The sequence below is a fragment of the Hyaena hyaena genome, unplaced genomic scaffold (assembly GCF_003009895.1).
Source record: "Hyaena hyaena isolate Hyena2069 unplaced genomic scaffold, ASM300989v1 scaffold_212, whole genome shotgun sequence".
Taxonomy (NCBI): domain Eukaryota; kingdom Metazoa; phylum Chordata; class Mammalia; order Carnivora; family Hyaenidae; genus Hyaena; species Hyaena hyaena.
Window position 1 is genome coordinate 772,954 of NW_024080845.1, and position 17,756 is coordinate 790,709.

At 37.2% G+C, this 17,756-nt stretch overlaps 1 protein-coding gene and 1 non-coding gene across 2 annotated transcripts in view; one reads left to right on the top strand and one right to left on the bottom strand.

The window, feature by feature from the left end:
- The window catches only part of DNAH12 (dynein axonemal heavy chain 12), a 201,915-nt gene that overhangs the window by 155,457 nt on the left and 28,702 nt on the right, over nucleotides 1-17,756 (bottom strand). Inside the window, exons 13-16 of the mRNA XM_039242492.1 lie at nucleotides 13,224-13,349; nucleotides 11,753-11,887; nucleotides 11,210-11,403; nucleotides 10,221-10,464 (exon numbers count right to left, since the gene is read on the bottom strand). Coding sequence (XP_039098423.1) covers nucleotides 10,221-10,464; nucleotides 11,210-11,403; nucleotides 11,753-11,887; nucleotides 13,224-13,349 — 699 coding nt within the window. The remainder of the gene's footprint in view (nucleotides 1-10,220; nucleotides 10,465-11,209; nucleotides 11,404-11,752; nucleotides 11,888-13,223; nucleotides 13,350-17,756) is intronic.
- On the top strand, nucleotides 5,155-5,261 carry LOC120238646. Its single transcript, XR_005530286.1, has one exon. It is a non-coding gene; the product is annotated as a U6 spliceosomal RNA (small nuclear RNA).

Sequence of the window (17,756 nt, forward strand, 5' to 3'; positions counted from 1 at the left end):
TAAAGACATACTAAATGAAAATCTTTTAGAGATTTCATATCTTCCAAAAGCACAAGCAACAAAAGAAAAAATAAGTAAATGAGACATCATCAGAATTTAAAACATTTGTGCTTCAAAACATGCCATCAAAAAAAAAAATTAAAAGATAATCCACAGAATACAATGAAAACAGCCATGAATACCTTATTTTAAAAAAAGTTTTGAAAATGCTCACTTAACTAAAACTTGAAAGCTATAAATAATTATCTACACTCATGACAATTTTGTTGATGAACAACAAAACAGAGAAAACATATTTGTGCAGAAACTGTATATAACTCTTAAGTTTTACTCCTAACATAATTATGTTTGGGGAAGTATTCTATTCTATACTTGCCAATGTGGAGAACAAAATACTTCTTAAGAATGAAGAAATATATATATATACATATACATATACATATACAAACATATATATATATATATGTGTATATATATATTCTGTATTTTATGTGCAGAATTATCTTCCATAAGGTTTGTGTGTGTATGTGTGTATTCACAAGGTGATATGTGTATTGCAAAACAGTAACAGTGAAGGTTGTTAAAATTTTTTTGTTTTAAATATTTATAAAGTTATTATTCCAGAGAATATAGTGATAACTTATAAATTTTTTAAGTTTGTTTATTTTGAGACAGACAGAGACAGCATGAGTGAGGGAAGAGCATAACAAAGGGAGAGAGAGAATCCCAAGCAGGCTCTGTGCTGCCAGAGCAGAGCCCGACATGGGGCCTGAACTCACAAAACCATGAGATCATGACCTGTGCTGAAACCAGTGGTCGGACACTTAACAGACTGAGCCACCCAGGTGCCCCAGAGAGTATACTGATATCTTAACAGCTTACCTGGATCATAAATTAATCAAAATGCACTTTTAAATAAAACCTGATACTCAAAATATATAAAAAATACAAGACAATTCACAGAATAAATGGGAAAAAGTATTTTTCTTTTCTTTTCTTTTTTTTTTTTTCTTGATAAAGAGAGAGAGCATGTGTGTAAACAGGGGAGAGGAACAGAGGGAGAGAGAGAATCCCAAGCAGGCTCTATGTTCCCCGCTGAGCCCAACATGGAGCTTGATCCCACAACCTGGCCTAAAATCAAGAGTTGGACATTCAACTGACTGAGCCACCCAGGTGTCCCCAGATTTTTAAAATCATATATTTCATAAGGGACTTGTATCTAGAATATACAAAAAAAATTCTACAATTGAATAAAAGACAACCACCCATTTAAAAATGGGCAAAGGGTTTAAACAGATATATCTCCAAGGAAAATATAAAAATGGAGGCACCTGGGTGTCTCAGTTGGTTAAGCATCTGACTTCAGCTCAGGTCATGATCTCACAGTTCATGGGTTCAGGCCCTGCATCAGAGCCTAGAGCCTGCTTTGGGTTCTGTGTCTCCCTCTCTCTGTGTCCCTCCCTTGCTCATCCTGAGTCTCTCTCTGTCTATTAAAAATGAATAAAAGTTTTGGGGTGCTTGTGTGGCTCAGTCGGTTGAGCGTCTGATTTCGGCTCAGGTCATGATCTCACAGTTGGTGGGTTCGGGCCCCACTTCGGGCTCTGTGCTGACAGCCAACTCAGAGCCTAGAGCCTATTTCAGATTCTCTGTCTCCTCCTCTCTCTGTTCATGCTTTCTCTCTCTCAGAAACAAAAAATAAATAAATAAATAAAAAGCATTAAGAACTTTTAAAAAATGAATAAAAGTTAAAAAAATTTTTTTTAGGGTTACCTGGTGGCTCAGTTGGTTAAGCATCTGGCTTTGACTCAGGTCATGATCTTGATGTTTGTGGATTCAAGTCCTGCATCAGGCTCAGCCTGGAGCCTGTTTTGGATTCTATGTCTCCCTCTGTCTTTCTCTGTCCCTCCCCAACTCATGCTCTGTCTCTGACTCTCTCAAAAATAAATAAATATTTTTTAAAAAAATTTTAAAGAAAATATAAAAATGGCTAATAAGCACATTAAAAGATGCTCAACATCATTAGTCATTAGGTAAATACAAATCAAAATCACAATGAGATACCACTCCATCACACTGAGATGGCTATACTAAAAAAAAACCAAACCAGACAATAATAAGTGTTGACAAAGATGTGGACAAATTGGAACTCCCATGTATTGCTGGTAGAAATGTAAAACAATGCAGTCACTTTGAAAAATAGTCTGGCAGTTCCTCAAAAAGTTAAACACAGAATTTTTACTCCAATGCATATACTCAAGAGAAGTGAAACGTATGTCTACATAAAAACTTGCACATGAATAACCATAGTGACATTATTCATAAGAGCCATAAAGTGAAGCAATGCAAATGTACAACAAGTGATGACTGGATAAACAAAATATGATACATCCATACAATAGATATTACTTATCAATAAAAAGAATGACTGAGGGGTGCCTAGGTGGCTCAGTTGGTTAAGCTTCTGACTCTTGATTTCAGCTCAGGTCATGATCTCATGGTTCATGAGTTTGAGCCCTGGGTCAGGCTCTGCACTGAAGGCGCGGAGCCTACTTGCCATTCTCTCTCTCTCTCCCTCTCTCTTTGCACCTTCCACATCTCCCTTGCTCTCAAAATAATTAAATAAACTTGAAAAGAATGAGTGATACATGTTACAACACAGAAGAACCACGAAAACCTGCTGAGTGAAAGAAGCCAGTCACACAGGCCACATGTAATATGATTTCATTTATATGAAATGTCGGGGATAGATAAATCCATAGTGACAGAAAGTAGGTTAGTAGTTGCCATTGTCTGGGAGGAGCAGGAAATGGGGGAGTGACCGCTGTCAGCTAAGGGCTAACTTTCTGGAATGAAGAAGATGTTCTAAAATTAGATAGTGGCGATGGTTGCAAAATTCTGTGAATATTCTAAGGAGCCACCGAGCTGTATGCTTTAAAGAGCAAATGTTATGATATGTGGATTATATCCCAACAATCTATTGAAAAAAATACAAGCTAGTAACAAAGAAAAAAACTGTAAGCTAATGATAAAATTAGAGGTACATAACAATATACTTTTTTCAAATTTAAAGCAATCAACCAACATTACCCAACACTAACTTTGTTTCCAGCACCGTATTATAGGGCACTGGTTCCCCCGATTTTTGGTTTCACAACGGGTGCTAATAAAAATTATTTAAAACTTGTATCTGGGGGGGAAGCAAAAAAATAGTAGATAGTGTGTTCTTTCAGTGCCATCTCAGGTACAGGGCCACCTGAGAAAAAATGCAACTAAAGACTGTATTGTGTTCAACTCACTATTACTCAAAGTCCCAGACATTGTAAAATTACAACTTGTAGTTTTTTGTCCGTTAGAGGTGCAAATAATTCTATCAAAAAAAAAAAGTAAGTCCAAATATGTTTATTTGGTTTATTTTGTATGACATTAACCAGCTTTATATCAATACCAGCAATCTTTTCCTAATGTTCCTTTATTAAATTGTGCAGTCTAGCTCCTCAAATGCTCTTTGAACCAGACTTATCACCTAACTAGTTCCCTCATAATTAATAAATAGAATTATTTGATACATGTTTATTTTGTTTTAATTTTAATGTTTATTTTTGAGAGAGAGACAGAGACAGAGACAGAGTATGAGTGGGGCAGGGGCAGAGAGAGAGGGAGACACAGAATCCAAAGCAGGCTCTAGGCTCTGAGCTGTCAGCACAGAGCCCAACACAGGGCTCAGACTCACACACTGTGATATCAAGACCTGAGCTGAAGTTGGACGCTTACCTGACTGAGCCACCAAAGTGCCCTGACACATGTTTAGTTTTATATTTGTATGACAGTCATGTTTCCATTTTTTTGCAAATAATAATTAGGTATTTTTTTTAATTGGAAGATCATAGATTATCCAACTTTTCATTTTTTTAATGTTTATTTTTGAGAGAGAGAGAAAGAGGGAGAGCAGGGAAAGAGCAGAGAGTGGGGGAGACAGGGGATCTGAAGAGGATTCCACACTGTCAGCTGAGAGCGCAATGCAGTGTTCAAACTCACTAACCACGAGATCATGACTGGAGCTGAAGTCTGATGCTTAACCACTAAGCCACCCAGGTGCCCAGATTATCCAACTTTTCATTTTGGTTAGTAAGGTGTTGGGAGCCGTTTTCTGAACTCATAGGTTGAGTAAGAACTCCTTATGAGGTTAAGGTAAGTTGCACGGACTCTTACCATCAGATGGTGACTGATATCCACCCCCACCCAATTGTTTCTGCTTGAGTACCGACCTCCAAGTCACCTTGTTAACTGGTATTAGGAGTGACTCATTCTGGCCTGGATATGCTGATTGCACTTGTGAAGGAACTTACTAAAGGAACTTCTTCTTTTGTGGTTATGGGAGCAACATTGTGTTCCTGAAAGACCTGTTTTTCTTAATACCTCCCATTAAGCGATTTGTTGACCCCTGCTCACAAAGAACTAACTTTTGCCTTTACTATGCTAATGCAACCTCTGGGGCTGTTCCCCATCTTTTGTATATCATGTTCTGGAAAGTTTTTACTGAAAAAAGGATTTATCCTCAGAATGCCACTTCTGTGCTGTCCCCTAAACACAAAATCATAAAATAAAGTTGAATCTCAGACAGTGTGGAGAGGCCTGGCTGGTGACCAGAAAGAATCTTGCCCCTCTCTCGTCCCTCCCTCGCCAACACCGTCCATCCTTCAGGGACCCCTGGACCCTGCTGGAGCGGGACTCTGGCAGTAAGGACTTTGTTTTTGACTTTTCATTGTTATCACCAACATGTGTTACCATCATATTCTCCAGCATTCATCAGAACTTAATATAACGTAACAAGTGCTCAATAAGTATTTGTTAAATAAATCAATTTTTAACACCTACAAAATAGAAAGGACATACTCTCAAAGTGACTAAGCTTTATTAAAAATTCATTATCGAGCACCTGGGTGGCTCAGTCAGTTAGGTGTCCACTCTCGGCTCAGGTCATGATCTCACAGCTCTCGAGTCAGGTCTCGTGTTGGGTTCGGCACAGAGCCCAGAGGCTGCTTTGGATTCTGCGTTTCCCTCTCTCTCTGCCCCACCCCTGCTAGCACTCTGTCTGTCTCTTTCTTAAAAATAGAAAAACATTAAAAGAAATTAAAAAAATAATAAATCATCATCGTGCTTGCTTTGGCAGCACATATACTAAAAGTGGAACAATACAGAGAAGATTAGCACAGCCCCGGTGCAAGGATGAAATGCAAATTTGTGAAGTGTTCCATATTTTTTAAGTTATTTATTTATTTATTTATTTAGTCAATCTCTATGTGGCTTGAACTCATGACCTCGAGATCACGAATTCTGTGTTCTTCCCACTGAGCCAGTCAGGCACCCTTGAAGCATGTCATATCAAAAGAAAATAATAATAATTCTTTATCCTCTCACAGAAATGAGAGGATGGAAGAAGTTGAGTGCAGAATAGGAAGCCTGCATGGAGAGTACCTTGGTAGGAGGCAGGAGAGGAAACAAACTCCATACTCAACAAGTCTTAATGACCTAGTACATGTCAAACTCAGTTATAGTGATGGAGATGCAGCAGTGAACAACACCACCAAATCATTATATGGTCCTTATTCTGCGATTTTGCCATTTATTAGTAAAAACATAATCATCAACTGTCAGAGTCCTTTGCTGTTGAGTTTATTCTATTAAAGTTTATTTATTTATTTTGAGAGAGAGAGAGAAAGAGAGAGCGTGAGCAGGGGAGGGGCAGAGAGAAGGAGAGAGAGAGTCCCAAGCAGGCTTCATACTGTCAACATAGAGCTCCACAGAGGGCTTGATCTCACCAACCGTGACATCATGACCTGAGCCGAGATGAAGAGTTGGATACTTAACCCACTGAGCCACCCAGGCACCCCTATTTTAAAAGGGAAAAAGTATTAACTGTATGTAACAGTAGGAGTAGGGTCCTAAAAACTCTCATGATAAAAGAATATAGGGAAGATGGGATTAGGAAGAATTAATGAAAAGTAAATATATGAAAGTAAATTCCTTATTGACTTTTCTATATTCATTTACAAATACTTAGCATCTACACTGTTTAGTATCTGCATCATTGTTAGTGATTAGGATATATCAATAAATTAAACAAATATCCTTTGTACAAACTTCCAGTTATAAAGTAAATATGCTCTGAGGGATACAGCATACAGCATGGTGACTCTAGTACCATATTGTATATTTGAAAGTTGCTAGGAGTAGATTTTAAAACTTCTTACCACAAGAAAAAGATCTTGTCATTATGTCTGGCGATGGATGTTAACTGGACTTATTGTGGTGATCATTTTGTGATACATACAAATGTCAAATCATTATGTTGTACTCCTGAACCTAACACAATGTTTTATGTTACTTATATCTCAATAAAAATTTAATTATCTGGTATGTTAAAGGGTAATAAATGCTACAGAAAATAGGAAAATTATAGCAGGAAAAGAATCAAGTAAGATGCCCAGGGCAGGTTTCTCGGATATGGTGACAATTTGATCAAAGATCTTAGGAGCGGAGAATGGAGGACGTGGGACGAGAGCATAGATAAGGGAAGAGCACCGCAGGCAGGAGGAACAGCAGCAGCACAGGCCCTCAGGCAGGGGGGCATGAGAACTGAGAACGGGGGTCAGCATGGCTAGAGCATGGTCTGTGAGGGGCAAGAGAAGGTGGAGGCAAGGTCCGAGAAATAAAGAAATGTTCAAGTGAAGTGAGAGGGATAAAGAGGAGCCAGATTATGTACTGCCATGTAAACTTCTTATCTGAGTAACACATGAAGGCTTTGCAGAACTTTGAGGAGAGGAGTAACATGATCTTATTTAATTTACACTATAGCTATATTTTTAACAGATGATGGGATGGAGGTAGGGGCAAAGGTAGAAGCAGGGAGACCCATTAGGACCTTTTTCTTGTAGAAATGCATGTAAAAGATGATGTAACGTGGACCAGGGAGGTGGCAATGGGAGAAAGAATTTTTGAGTTTGCCAAGTATTTAGACATCCAAGGGAAGATTAAAAGTAGGTAGTTGTATAAATGACCCTTGGGACTGGTTAGAGAAGTCTGGGCTAGAGTAAATATTTGGGAGTTGCAAGCATATAATCATATATAAAATCATCTATATTTTTGATGAGATTGATGATATCATCAAGAGAGTTAGGGTAGATAGAGAAAAGGACCAATGACTGATCCCTAAAAACTTCCAACATTAAGGGGCGCCTGGGTGGCTCAGTCGGTTAAGCATCCGACTTCGGCTCAGGTCATGATCTCATGATTCGTGGGTTCAAGCCCCGCGTCGGGCTCTGTGCTGACTGCCAGCTCAGAGCCTGGAGCCTGTTTCAGAGTCTGTCACTCCCTCTCTCTCTGACCCTCCCCTGCTCACGCTGTCTCTCTCTCTCTNGTCTGTCACTCCCTCTCTCTCTGACCCTCCCCTGCTCACGCTGTCTCTCTCTCTCTCTCCTAGAAATAAATAAAACATTAAAAAAAAAAAAAAAACTTCCAACATTAAGAGGCTGGGAAGCACCTGGGTGGCTCAGTTGGTTGGGCATCTGACTTCAGCTCAGGTCATGATCTCATGGTCTGTGGGTTCAAGCCCCCCATCGGGCCCTGTGCTGACAGCTTGGAAATTGGAGTCTGCTTCAGATTCTGTGTCTCCCTCTCTCTCTGCCCATTCCCAACTTATGCTCTGTATCTCTCTCTCTCAAAAATAAATAAGCATAAAATTAAAAAATTAATTAAATTAAATTCAGTAGACAGAGGAAAAGAATGGGGGGGCACTTGGCTGGCTCGATCGGTGGGGCATGCAACTTTTATCTCAAGGTCATGAGCTCCATGCTGCACACAGAAATTACTTCATAAAAAAATAGAAATAAAAAAGGAACAGAATGATGACTACATAAAAATAAAAAAGCCTTCCTTTTCCATTTATTTTAGGAATAATAAATCTAAACTCAAATTAAAACATAAAGTCTTCTGCAAGGCAAGAGCCATGATAAATAAAGTAAAAAAAAAATAACAAATATTTTCAAAATACATCATACATAAAAAAGCCTAATATCTTTAATATATATGGATTATATATATATACTTATAATACCCTAGTAAATTAATGTGTCTTAGAAATATTAATATCATCAATATTAATATAAATAATATCTATATATTATGTCCTAGAAATCAGTAAGAAAAGATCAATAATTCAATATACACATAGACAATGATAAAATAAAAAACATTCTTAAATATATAAAAAATATGCTTCTCCCTCTCTCTCTCTGTACCTCCCTGCTCACTCTCTCTCTCTCAAAAAAAAAATAAACACTAAAAAAAAGTTTTTTTTAAAAAGGGGGCACCTGGGTGGCTCAGTCTGTTAAGCATCGACTTCAGCTCAGGTTATAATCTCACAGCTTGTGGGTTCAAGCCCCGGGTCAGGCTCTGTGCTGACAGCTTGGAGCCTGGAGACTGCTTTGGATTCTGTGTCTCCCTCTCTCTGTCTGCCCCTCCCCTGCTCACACTCTATCTGTCTCTCTCAAAAAATAAATAAACAGTAAAAAAAATTTTTTTAAATATATGCTTAACATTTTACCTAATAAGAGAAATGAAAATTCTCTTAGATCAGCAAAAACTCAAGTTCAATGATAATGTCTTATTGAGGCTGGTGAGAGTTGAAGTTGGTATAGCCCCTGTGTAAGGTAATTTGAGTATAGATTTTAACCAGGTGTTTGCTCTTCTGGAATCTGCCTTGTAGTCAAGCCTACAAGTCAAGTCATGCACACACATGAGATCTTACACCGGTATATAACACTATATAGGTGTAACAAAAGAAAAAAAAGAAAGAAAAGTTTATATATGATGAGAAAAGGTCTTCAAGATGAAGTAGTCAAACAAAGATGGAAAATAATACATATAGGACACTATATTTTATGTAAAAAGATGAAAGAATAAGAATATGTATTTACATGATTGTGTATGTAACAAAACTCGAAGTATATACATGAAAGTAGTAACATTGATAACCTGAGTTATACAGGTAAAAACATGGGAAAGAATATGGGAAAGACAAATCAGATATGTCTCTTTCAGTTTTTTAAGCCACAAAATTATATTATATATTGAAAACAATTTTTAAAAGTTTCTTTAAAAAAATTTCAGGCGGGGGCACCTGAGTGGCTCAGTCGGTTAAGCATCTGACTTCGGCTCAGGTCATGATCTCATAGTTCGTGGGTTCAAGCCCCACGTCGGGTTCTGTGCTGACAGCTAGCTCAGAGCCTGGAGCCTGTTTTAGATTCTGTATCTCCCTCACTCTCTGACCCTCCCCTGCTCACACTCTCTCTCTCTCTCTCTCTCTCTCAGAAATAAATAAAACATTAAAAAAAATTTTTTTTTAATTTCAGGCAGTTCATGGAATCTCTGAGAGTGCTAGACACAGACACGAACAATGCTTAAAATCCCATCCAAGTTTCCACTGCGTTGACAATGGAAACAGCACTACCCCTGGAATCTGGCCACTACTGCCTAGGGAAGCTGGAGGCCTTACTAACTGTCACAAAATCTGTGAGTATCGTCTCATTAAAAATGACTTGAGGGGTGCTTGGGTGGCTCAGTCAGTTAAGCATCCACCTCTTGATTTTGGCTTAGGTCATGATCTCACAATTTGTGAGTTCGGGTCCCACCTTGGGTTCTTTGTTGGGTGTGTAGAGCCTGCTTGGGATTCTTTCTCTCTCCCTCTCTCTTTGCTTGTCCCTTGCCTCCCCTTGTCCTTCAAAATAAATAAATAAACATTAAAAAACAACAACAACTTGAAGCTTGGGAAGCTAAATATGTTGCCTAAGATATGCTACTACCAAGCATGAAATTGTGAGACAAATCTAGGCAGTGTGACTTTAAAGCTCTCCCAACTAACTGCTACACTGTGTTGTTGCCCTTACATAGGCTGACTGGTCCACTCAAGTAAATTTTTACCCTCTTTATGTCATTGTAGCTAGTCATTCTAGTCTCTTCTATTTGCCATGCATAGTTCTATGAAAGGATTGGTTTCAAAGACTTTATCAGGAAAGCATGAAGCATGGATTTAGTAATAGATCAAATTTTCCAGATTCAGCTTTGGTTTTGCTTCCAAATCTTTCTCTTTCTCTTCATTAGCACTGGATGATGTAAACAGCTCCTGTCAGGACTTTCTACAAAGTCATTAAATGTGTTCATACCTTAAAAACTTTAATCTGCTCCATTACTGTGGAGCACATAGTAATAGTTGGATTCTCTTTTGGTTCTTCTTCAAGTTTGTCCTCTCCCACAGACCGCTTTTTTGCTGCTTTCCTTTTTTCTTGCAATTCTTTCTTATGCTTCAATTGGAAAAATTTCAGGGTCTTAAAAATTTCTCGGGAAAATTCATCTACATCAGCTTCCATGCTTTCCCCATTAAGGTCCAAAAAGCCTCCATCCATCCACCTGGATTGAAAGGAAAAATACTAAACTCAGAAATGTCTGGAATGTAAAGAGGAACTTAAGATTCTTTAGGCTCAACTCCTCAAAAGAGAAACAACTGTGGGGGGAAGAGCTGTTTTTCTTAATCACAAAGGGAGAGCTGACGGTAGAGAGAGAAGATTAACTCCATCATCTCAGCCATGCCACGTGTGCTAAAACACATATCGGACTGTAAATGGATGAGTAAGAGTAGCCAAGTAAAATGCAGATTTGACTCTAGAAATATTAGTCAAATTCATTAATTGCATTAAAAAAAGTGAATCCATTCTGGAAAACCCAAGTGAGACTTTAGATATTATATTTAAGGTAAGGGTAGGTGCTACCTTAGCAATGGTTGACACTTTGCCTGTGTGATACTTGGTTCTCTTTCAAATGGATGAATATGTCTTACTTTCAAACACATAACCAACAACATTATCAAATATCACTGCAACATTTTACAAATCCTTTCATAACATTTGCTTAAACTTTTTTTAAAAAAAATATTTATTTACTTTTGAGAGAGCATGAGCAAGGGAAGGGCAGAGAGAGAAGGAGACACAGAATCGGAAGCAGGCTCTAGGCTCTGAACTGTCAGCACAGAACCTGACACGTGGCTCGAACCCATGAACCATGAGACCATGACCTGAGCTGAATTCAGACATTCAACCAACTGAGCCACCCAGGTGCCCCAGATTTGCTTAACTTTTATTATGCTAACAGAAATTACCGTTTTTCTGTTCGCTGCCACTTGAGAACCAAATTAAAAAACTTCTGATAGGGCTCAATGTTCACTTTTAATTTATCCAGTTCAGGATATTTTGTCAATTCCCATTTGAAAAGTTCCTCTTCCTTATTAATAAACTGAACTGCTTCTTCGGACTCCTGAATACGTTTTTGTAGTTGCCTTACATCTGTCACGTACTGAAAGCAAATAATTGTTTATCTTAAGAAATAGCCAAGTAACGTTATTAAAATAAGATTATATGACATTGCATAGGCTGTGTCCTTGCATTTATATTAAGGCTTTAACTGTCAACTTCACAACAGAACTATGGTATAGAGTACAGAGCAAAATGCATGGTTCTGTCTATTTTACAGGTAGAAGACTAAGTCACAACAAACACACATAAATAGTGCCAGTTCAGGCCTAAGAGTCAGGCCCTGTTTGGCATAGCAAGCATGTGTTTTTCCGTGTTGTTATGTATATGCAAACATGCCCCACGTTAACCTACAGGCTTGTCGTAGCTACTGTCTTCTGTGCTCATCACACCTGTTGCATGCGATCCAGTTCTGCGAATTCCATAAACTCTTCCATGCGGCGTGATTCCTTTTCTATTTCCAAAATCAGTTTCTCTCTCTTGGCTATCAACTCATTTTCTTTTTTATGTTTTGCATTCTCGATAAGCTTTTTAAGAGACAATTTAATCAGGTTAATTATTTTGTTACAAAGGAAATTTATCAAATCAGAAGTCTGAGAGCTTTGTGTAGTAATAAAAAACCACCACAGAAGTAAAAATGAGTACAAGAATGACACACCGACCGGTATAAAAATACAAAGAATAATAAACCACACAGAACATTTTTTCCTAGCTCTCTGAAGTGACGGCAACAATTCTTACATATTAGTGAGATACTTTATTTAACAGAGTCCATGTGTCAAGAACTATTCAACATGTTACTTATATTAGCACAGTTATTGTTATTATCATCCTCACTTCAGAGATGAAGAAATTTAGACTTAAAGAAATCAAGAGGCATATCCAATGTCACAAAGTCATAAAAGTCAAAATCTGCTTTAGAACTTGCGTTATCTGACTGAAGCCCATGCTTTTTATTACTGTACCATTTCATTTCCCACTATAGGAGAAACTGTTTTACACTAAAACTTTTCCAAAAATCTAAAGTATACTCAGTCTGATATAAAATTCTGCATCTGCTTCTTCTTATCATTCTGATATTAGGCAAGTTACTTAACTTCTCTGAGACTCATTTTTCTCATCTATGAAATGGGGGAAATGGGAGCCCCTGGGATTTTTGTGAGTATTAAATGAATTACTAAGTGCAAAGCACTTAAGGCTGTGTTTACTGTTATTATTATTAACTTACAATAGTTCTTTTTATTTTTAACTTAGAATAGTTCTGACCTCTTTAACGTCAGTCCCACTTCTTACCAGACCCTATATTAAACCTAACAACCTGTCCTAAGCCTGCAGGACCATAAATGTTGCTAGCCCCAAACTCATATTGACACACGTTACTTTTTTTTTTTTTTATTTATTTTTATTTATTTATTTTTTTTACAAATAGTTTATTGTCAAATTAGTTTCTACATAACACTCAGTGCTCATCCCCAAAGTACCCTCCTTCATGCCCATCCCCCCCTCCCCCCCACATCCATCAGTCCTCAGTTTTTGTCAGCATTCAAGAGTCTCTCATGGTTTGCCTCTCTCTCTTTCCCCCACCATTTCCGCCCTTCTTCTCCCCCTTGGTCCTCCGTCAAGTTCCTCCTAATCCTCCTATACGTGCAAACATATGATATTTGTCCTTCTCTGCCTGACTTATTTCGCTCAGCATAACACCCTCAAGGTCCATCCATGTTGCTACACATGGCCAGATTTCATTGTTTCTCATTGCCATGTAGTATTCCATGGTATAGATAAACCACATCTTTTTAAAGGTAGATTAAATAAGTGTGCTTAAAACATCAGAATACAAAAGTACATTTTGAAAAATATATTCACCTCATCATTTTCATCAAAGACAGGATTAATTTTCCAAGGCCACATAAGGACGGTTGAATTTAAAGCTAAGTCTTCTGGAGGAAATAGGAAAACATCTAAAAAGTAACTCATTCGGCGTTTGGATTCCTACAAAAGAAACTCCAGATATAATACACCATATAGAAAACAAAGGCGCCTGGGTGGCTTAGTCAGTTAAGCGTCCGACTTTCGCTTAGGTCATGATCTCGCGGTTTGTGGGTTTGGGCCCCGCATCGGGCTCTGTGCTGACTGCCAGCTCAGAGCCTGGAGCCTATTTCAGAGTCTGTGTCTCCCTCTCTCTCTGACCCTCCCCTGCTCATGCTGTCTCTCTCTCTCTCTCCTAGAAATAAATAAAAATATTTTTAAAAAAATAAAAGAAAGAAAACAAAGGCATTGTGGAAAAGAGAAGAACCAACAACTTCTAATACTCTTTCAAATTTTAATTTGACTCAGAATATTAACTGATATTTCATATCACCCAAATCACATGGGCATTTCAGTAGCTGTAGGATTATTTATTTGGCTTCACACCATACAGCTGTAGATTTCTATACTGGAAATAAAACATTTTAAAGGTTTCATCTTTTAAAAAAAATTTTAATGTTTATTTTTGAGAGAAAGATAGCATCAGCAGGGGAGGGGCACAGAGAGAGGGAGGCACAGAATCCGAAGCAGGCTCCAGGCTCTGAACTGTCAGCACAGAGCCCAAAAAGAGACCTCACCTTGCGAGCTGTGAGATCATGACCTGAGGTGAAGTCAGACACCTCACCAACTGAGCCATCCAGGTGTGCCTAACGGTTTCATCTTGAAGTTGACTTAACATAAAGGTACTCTTGGTCTCCCTTGTGCATGACTGAAAAATGTGATCAAAAATGAGCTTTTGTTTGACACCTTAAACTTTTGACTTAAAAGAATTTTATATTTCGGGGGTGCCTGGGTGGCCCAGCTGGTTAAGCATCTGGATTCAGCTCAGGTCATGATCTCACAGTTCGTGAGTTCAAGCACCGCGTTGGTCTCTGTGTTGACAGCTCAGAGCCTGGAGTCTGCTGCGGATTCTGTGTCTTCCTCTCTCTCTGTTCCTCCTTCCACCCCTCTATCAAAAAAAATTTTTTTTAAGAATTTTATATTTTTTATTCTTAAGTATTTAATTTTGAATCTTTAGGGACATAGATTTTAGCATCTTTTGCTTTGTTTTGTATCTTCAATGGCATTACCACCTTTCTTACTGACATACAGCAATTGTTCAGGAAGAGTTTAAGGGTGATAGACCCTGTTTGCCATAGTAAGCATATGTTCTTCTTACATATTTTTCCCTTTGCAAAGGGGAAAAATAACTTTAAAACTAGTATATTGACCTGAGTAGAGAAATTGAGCACCTTTACCTCCTACAGCTTTCATTGATTCATATACAGTGATGTAATTTTTAAGAATTGAAATATAGACCCAAAGATCTAATTTATAAGTTTTTGGTATGACAGATGTAGTATATATGTATATAATATACAGATAATGTATAGAATGCATATTATATTGCATGTAGAAATATAACTTTCAAAAATTGATCTATGGAATTAACTATACTAATAGATTAAAGAAGAAAAAGCATAGATGCAAAAAAGAAAGAATTTTATAAAATTTGACATCCATTTATAATATTTTAAAAAATCTGGAAGGTACAGGCTCCAGTTATGGAATGAATATGTTATGGAGATAAAAGGTACAGAATAGGGAGTATAGTCAATGGCATTGTAATAGTGCTGTATTGTGCAAATATAGTAGCTACATTTATGAGCTCAGCACAAGGTACAGAGCTGTTGAATCACTATGTTGTATACTTGAAATTGATGTAACACTGTGTGTCAACTATACCTCAATTTTTTTTTAAAAAAGGAAAAAAAGAAATCTCAAAATAAACAAATAAATAACACCTAATATAAGAGTGCATACTAATCTGATAAAGGTACCTATTAAAAACACACACACACACCAAATGTCATACTTAATACTGAAATATTGAAAGCTTTCCCTTTGAGGTTGGGATCAAGTGACTACTGTATTATAGTCCTAGCCAGTCCATCATAGCAAAGAAAATAAACAAGGTTTTGGAAACATGTAATGTTTATGAGGATAGGACCAAAACTCTTATTATTTGCAATTTATATGATGGTTTATGTAGACATTCCAAAAGAATTTCAACTATTAAGATGAAGAATAGAAATAAAACATATATAACATTTTTAAAGCTAAAGTTTTTTTTAAAAAAAAAGAAGCCTCAAAAATTAAAAAATTTAGTGATAGATATTAAGGTATATATAACAATATACTTTATATTATAGCACACAGTATAAAATAAATATCCCTTAGTTCATAGTGATATGAATAAATAATTGAATAAACTAGTAAGTGGAGAAGAAGACCAATCCTTCATGCAGAAAGACTTCAAATAAATTATGTAGCTACTCAACAGTAAAGGAGAAGAGCCTAACTCTCCAATTCTGAAGAGTGGGTTGCATATAGTGACTTCCTTCCAGAGAGGACATCACAGAAAGGGGAGAAAAGACAGGAGAGACCTGATAAACACTACTTCAGACTAGTGATCAAGGTCAACATTAACAGTTATCATGTTGATAATATGTACCCTTGATATGATGTGATGTGATGTGATGTGATATGTGTACACTTAACCTCTGTGATTCTCCTTCCAAAAGCCCACTACCTCAGTCTAATCAAGAGAAGAACATCAGGGGCGCCTGGGTGGTTCAGTCAGTTAAGTGTCCAACTTCAGCTCAGATCATGATCTTACAGTTCGTGGGTTCGAGCCCTATGTTGGGCTCTGTGGTGACAGCTAGCTCAGAGCCTGGAGCCTGTTTCAGATTCTGTATCTTCCTTTCTCTCTGACCCTTCCCTGCTCACACACTCTCTCTCTCTCAGAAATAAATAAGACATTAAAAAAAAATTTTTTTTAAAGAAAAACATCAGATGAATTCCAACAGAGGGCCATCCTATGATATACCTGACCCATACTTCTCAACACTATCAAGGATATTAAAAAACAAAACAAATCTGAGAAACTATCAGAGGCTAGAGGAGCCCAAGAAAACACAACTAGAGGTGTGCCTGGGTAGCTCAGTTGGTTAAGCAACCAACTTTAGCTCAGGTCATGATCTCATGATCTGTGGGTTCAAGCCCTGCATCAAGCCTCTGAGCTGTCAGCACAGAGCCTGGAGCCCACTTTAGATTCTGTGTCTCCATCTCTCTTTGCCTCTCCCCCACTCACATACTCTCTCTCTGTCTTTCAAAAATAACATTTTAAACATGAAATAAATGTTTAAAAAATTATTTAAAAAAAGAAAACACAACTAGATATAGTGGCTTAGATAGGTTCCTAAAACAGAAAATGACATTAAGGAAAAAGTAAGAAAAACTGAAAAACCTGTGGACCTTAGTTAATAATGTATCAATACTGGTTTATTCATTCTAATACACATAACATACTAGTGTAAGATGCTTATAATGAGTAAATGGAGTATGAAGAGCACTGGGGGCTATGTAACATGGGAACTTTCTATACTATCTGATCAAGTTTTCTTTAAATCTAACATTATTCGAAAAAATAAAGTCTATTAATTATTTTATAAATTAATTATATTTCTGTATTCCAGTAATAAAAAGATTTTAAAAATTAAAGATATCACTTAACATTAAAAGATATTAAGTACCTGAAAATATATCTAAAAAAGATATGTATGGAGGAAATTGTAAAATACTGAGAGATGTTAAAAAGGGGGCAAATAAACAAAAGATATATCATGAATTGGAAGACCCCATGTGTAAATGAGACGATTCTGTCTATTTAATGCATTCTTTTTTTGTTTAAAAAATGTTTATTTATTTACTTGAGACAGATGGAGAGAACGCAGAGCCCAATGTGGGGCTCAATCTCACAAATCCTGACATCATGACCTGATCCAAAATCAAGAGTTGGACACCTAATTGACTGATCCCCCTAGGCACCCCTGTTTAACACATTCCTAATTAAAATCCTAAAAGATTTTGTGGAATGTGAAAACTGATTCTAGAATTTATGTCGGAAAGATGCTAATGCTCAAAATTTATTATCAATTTGAAGCAATCTCAACCAAAATTCCGAAAGGTTATTTTATGAAATGTTATAGGCTAATTCTACAATTTATGTGAGAAGGCTAAAGGGCCAAGAACAAGGAAGACACTTAGTGAAGAAGAGTAGGAAGGCATGTTCTACCAGGTACCAAGACTTATTATTCTAGAATCAGACTTATAAATACAAACAAACTGATGGCTGCTAGAGGGAAAGAGGTGAGGGGATGGGCCAAATGGGTGGAGGGGACTGGGAGACACAGACTTCCAGTTATGGAATGAGTAAAAGTCATGAGAATAAAAGGTACAGTATAAGGAATGTAGTCAATGATATTACAAGAGTGTTACATGGTGAAAGACAATAGCTATACCTGTGGTAAACATAGCATAATGTAAGGA